This window comes from Lolium rigidum, chromosome 4 (assembly GCF_022539505.1).
Source record: "Lolium rigidum isolate FL_2022 chromosome 4, APGP_CSIRO_Lrig_0.1, whole genome shotgun sequence".
Taxonomy (NCBI): Eukaryota; Viridiplantae; Streptophyta; class Magnoliopsida; order Poales; family Poaceae; genus Lolium; species Lolium rigidum.
The window spans coordinates 73744290-73749564 of NC_061511.1; the positions used below are offsets into that span (position 1 = coordinate 73744290).

General features: G+C 44.1%; 1 protein-coding gene across 1 annotated transcript; it reads right to left on the reverse strand.

The window, feature by feature from the left end:
* Positions 1-4205, reverse strand: LOC124648883 (GDSL esterase/lipase At1g09390-like). The gene is made up of 5 exons (XM_047188571.1): positions 3740-4205; positions 1397-1582; positions 1143-1297; positions 776-1037; positions 1-658 (listed from the first exon to the last, which is right to left on the reverse strand). Exons 1-5 carry the CDS (start codon positions 4173-4175, stop codon positions 408-410), a joined length of 1290 nt encoding a protein of 429 aa, XP_047044527.1. The 5' UTR covers positions 4176-4205; the 3' UTR covers positions 1-407.
* Between the last annotated feature and the right edge of the window lie 1070 nt (positions 4206-5275).

The window sequence follows — 5275 nt, forward strand, 5'->3', positions numbered from 1 at the left end:
TAACTTTGGATGTTCTTGTTCTGCTATCTTTTGCAGATGTAAAGTAAAACTATCATACATCAATTTTCATGAGTTCCGGGAGCTTGCAGCTGCCATACATTTCCTATGCACATACACCAAGAATGTTAAATAATTATACTCAGCATTACAGAAGTCCAAAAAAATCAACAACTTTTTACTTGCAGCCGAGGGAGCTATCGCCTATTGTGTACAAGGAGCCAATCAATGTAGAAACAATCAGCTGCAACTGATCTGTCAATCTCATTATCCATCGTTCGTTGTCATCTTGATTCATCTTCACTATTATCCACTCATCCATGATTCATCCAAAGTTTATTTTTGCAAGTAACCTTCTTCTTTTGCAAGTAAGGTCCAGCCAAAGTTCATGATTCAATGATCGATGAGCATCAAGACACAGAGGATGGTTTCTTTGAGGCACCATTGATCAAGCTTGCCAGCTTTACTCTAGGCTTGGAGTACTCACCACTCATAGCATGCTTGGCGGCAAGGCCGCTTCCAAAATCAGTGAAGTGCACACCATCCCAGCTCAACACCTTCGCCTCCGGTCCACAGAGATCGCCGCATCCATACTTTCCTGGGTTGAAGTTGTAAGGTGGGCCACCGTTTCCGCAGCACACCATTAATGGCCACTCAATCCCTGAAGTACAAGAGAAAGAAGATGAGTTTTTATCAATGGCAGTTCTGAATTCAGCAAGTGTTTTGAATTTCGAAAGCTGGAGTTTAAAAGAGGTATTCAAATTGCAGCTGTTCATACCATATTTGGTGTGGTTGGCAACGAAGCCGTACTTGATGGCGAACATGTCGGTGTAAACAACTGTGGCGTCCTTCCTGCGCAACCGCACCTCGTCGCAGAGGTCACTCAGCTTCTTGTTAAAGGCCTGCGCCGCCCGGTTGTAGTTCGCAAGGCAGCCGTGCGCGTCATGCTCACCCTCCTCCCGTGCCACCATTGCCGGTAAGCAGCCTAGGGCGCCTGTGCCATGTATCCAGAACTTCCTTGCGCCGTTATCGTACAGAATCTAAAACAAACATCGCCAACAAAAGCTTCTGTCAGTGTAACTACTTGCTAGTCACTACACTTCAGAACTATACATTTTAGATAGTGAATTACACCCTTAATTTACCCGAATTGCATCGCCGATCTCGCCGACAATCGTTCTTAACTTCTTGTCCCACTGATCAGATGGTGTGTGCATCACACCCGCGACGTCATTGTGGCCAATGTCCATCATGTACAGCGCGTTCTCGAAGCCCTCCTTGTTCACCGGGCCCTTCAGTCCTGCAAGAACACAACGTTGATCACTATGTTAAGATACATCCTTCGGTCTCTTGCAGATTTTAATGGTGGCATAGAGCTGATGAGATGATGGTAGCGAACCTCGCTCGAATAGCTCCAGTGATCTGCGCTTGAAGTAGACAAACTGGTCGACCTGGACATTCAGTGAGTAGGGAGAAACGCCATGCGACACGGTTGAGCCGGCCATGGCGAAGTTGACACCATTGCTGTAGTCGGAACCTACTCCCTTCAGGTATGGGTTCAGCTCGTGCGTGTTCAGACTCGCACCTGAAAAGATGATATCATGGAATGAGTAAACTTTCCAGCACTAGACAGTTAGCAGTGAAATCTACGTTCCAATGTTCCATCAGCGGTTTTACCGCTAAGTAATTTGGTTCTGAAAGTTTTGTTACCAGATTATGCCTAGCAACTGTAACAAAAAATCTCCAGAGCTGCAAGTGTGTCCTAAACTTGAATAGTTCCCTGGTCAATTTCCACTTAATATCAAAAGTGCCCCGGACTAGACCTTATCCGGTTATCCCTCACATTTACATGTCGAAAAATAAATGGGTTACAACCAAAGGTTATCTGTCACAGTGAACAATAGGCATTGCACAAGCGCACCACCATGTGCATCTCAGTCATACAATCCAGATGTGTGTTATCTCTTGTACTTGAGATTCTAGTTGAAGGTAAGCTTCCATGATAAGATTGTCGATAAATGGCTTTACCTAAATTCATTGCTACTGGAATAAATTCATTTTGCTATATTTGTCAAAAACTTGGTAGCTTATGAATTACACATCATGGATCTCAGGGAGCAATAACATTAAGGATGGGTCTGCACTCCTCTCCATGTGCACACAGATGCAATCTGAGAACTTTGAATTAGCATTAGCACATGGTGACACATTCGTGATAGGATCATGGGGTGCCAATTGCCCTTCTAAGCAATTACTAAAATTGAATAGAAACTTATAAGTGTGCGGAAACAATTCTTTAATAACCCACTCCATTTCCACTACAGATGTAGTACAAAGTCTGACCAATCTAGCATAATGTAACATGAATGATCTGCAATGGAATGATTCCTTGCACGGTGGCATCGCCGCGGTACAACCATTTAAGAAAACAAACGGGACGAGAAAACCATTTGGTTGGTGGGCTCAAACTCTAACTGCTATATGCCGTGTTCTAATCACGTCTTTAATCGCAATTTCACCGTGTTGACCCAGCAACTAGCACACCAGAGGTTAAAAAATGAATCGACAAAAGTAAACTATCAGCTGCATGGTATGTGATTGGTGAGCTAATTTTCAACTTATTATATCAGCTGCTTTCATTGATTAATGTCTAAACCAATCCCCTTCTACTCTTTTAGAATGCACAATATACTAACATAAAGGCGGGCTTGGTCCGTGCCTAATCATGCGCTAAGTGCCATGATGAACAAAGCTTTCTATAATTCATAGCTTCCTTACTGTTATTTATTCACCTACTTGTCCTATCAATCTTCTTTGTCTCCACACACTGAGAAAAACAGCCAAGCCACAAGAACATTCTTCTGAAAAACTTGGATCACGAAAACGCACAATAGAATTGTTCTGGTTTCTCAATTTGTGATTAACACATGCTTGCATTGGTTTTAAGATCTAGCACAATCCCCTTTTTAGGATGCACAATATACAAACAGAAAGGTGCGTTTGGCTTGGCCCGTGCCTAAATCATGCGCTAAGCGCCACGCTAATTTTTTAGGGAGCTAGCCATCCCTTTATGGCTCCTATTTGTCTGATTGCCTCCACCAAAGGAAGAGGCAGATAAGCCACAAGAACAGGTCTTCACCAAAACTTGATTCCCTCAAACACGCAATGAAATTGTCCTGTCCTAATCCAGCAAGCGCCACGAACAAGCCAGCCACACCCAAGTACAATTACCAGGTCAAACTTACAAACTATAGGTTTCTTTCCAATTGGCAATGAGAAGGACAAAAAATAAGAAAGCAGCCATTGTTATGCATCACATGCTTGCGACTACTGCCTCAACCACCGTTCTGTCAGCACCCGATTTTTTTAGCTCCCCTTCCACGTTGAAGGCGACATGACCTTGTTGACCTGACTGCTCGGGAATACTCATCCATCCACCTACCAACCCAATTAACAACTGTTGCTGAACTAGCACCCAAAATTTGGTTCCTCATGCTTGCGTTGAATCGGGAACAATTTCACACGAAAACAGGGGAATTTTGACTCGTTTGGATGATGCGGTTAGCCTAGCTGATGCAGTTATACTGGTTGATAAAATTTGGAATCGATGAAGATTGTCTAATAAAATATCTCGTAATTCGAATTCAGGATTCTCTGCAAATGACGAGATGTTCTACACTTCTACCTAATAATTGCAAGACCGGCGGGCGGAAATTCAGGATGTGGTGGTTGAGCAACTCACAGATGAAGTCGATGATGACGCGGCCGTCGGAGAGGCGTCCGGTGGGGTGGCCGAAGTAGGTGCGGCCCTCGGGCGGCATGATGTTGATGCCGCCGGCCGCCGCCACGCCGCCCGTGTCGGAGTTGGAGTCGCCGAAGTTGAACAGCACGACCGGCGGCTCCTTCTTCTCCTCCACCTTCTCTGCCTCCGGCTCCGGCTCCGGCTTGGCGACCACCGCCGCCACGGCCTGCCGCGCTTGTCTTTCTCCGGCTCCGCTATTGGCCACGACGGTGCCGAGGTTCTGCCGCACGGCGCCCATGGCGGACGGGGACAGGAAGGTGAGCGAGAGCACGATGACGGCGACCCCCACCGCCGCGAACACGCAGTAGTACTGCAGCCGCAGGCTGACCATTTTCCCGCCGCCGCCGCCGTTGGGCCCGCCCGCCGCCATGGCCATCGGTCGATGCCTTGCAGCTTCTTCTTGCTTTCGCTTGCTGGTCTCCCTCCTTCCCCGGTCTCTCTGTCTCTCGACGGCGGTGGAAAGGTCATGCTTATATACGGTGGGATCTTCTTGGGTTAGTGGTCTAGTGGAGCTAGTTGATCAATTCGACAAGAGAGTGACGTGAAGGCGTTAAATCTATATTTAACGCGATTTGCAAAGCTAAATTAGCTTTTCAGAACATATCACTCCGTATATTACTTCCTTCCTTCAATATTAAGATCTTTTAGCTTCTTTCATAAATACTATATAAATATATTTATTTATCTAGATATGTTCTTAGATTGTAGTAGTTCATTCATTTCATCTAGTCCACTTTAAAATATCTGACATTAATTTAATTAGTAAATGTAGGAAGTAGGAGCGGTGTTTTAGAACATGGGTCCATATGCTCTCAATATTTCGAAATGCATCTTACATACATTTTAAATTTAAAAAATTAAAACTAAAAGTTCGTACGTACATTTTCACGAGCTACGTGCTCACAAAGTCGTTTCATAAAAAATCTACTTATCATGTGACGTGTGTAAAAAAGACAAAATTCAGTGCTAAAAATAATGCTTTTCACAAGATAAACTTTCTCTTTTTTATATAGACCACACAAAATATTGGTTTTTCGTGAAACTTCACGAACGCACGTATATTATGTAGATGTACATGTAGAATTTTTTGTCCACATTTTTTAACATTTCGAAATATAATTTTTTAGTAGAGGGAGCATACGCACCCGGGAGCCGAATTGAATTTCCGGTAGTGACTAGTGAACATAGGGTGTAGGTATTTTTAGTTATACAAATAAGTTAGACATTTCCAAAACATTCTACGAAATGCCAATTACCATCTGGAAATGTGTACTAGGAAGAGACAAATGTAGATGTCTTTTTGAGAGGGTAAAGGTCCTGGAGGACATGGAGTCTGCATCAAATCGGCAGTGGCAGTATTGGAAGGACTCTAAAAGAACATAAATTACAACATAGTCCTCGCCTTTTGCAAACAACACCCCAAAAAAATCGTGAGAGCGCGATCAAGTCTAGGCCCGTCACTGATGATCTTTGATC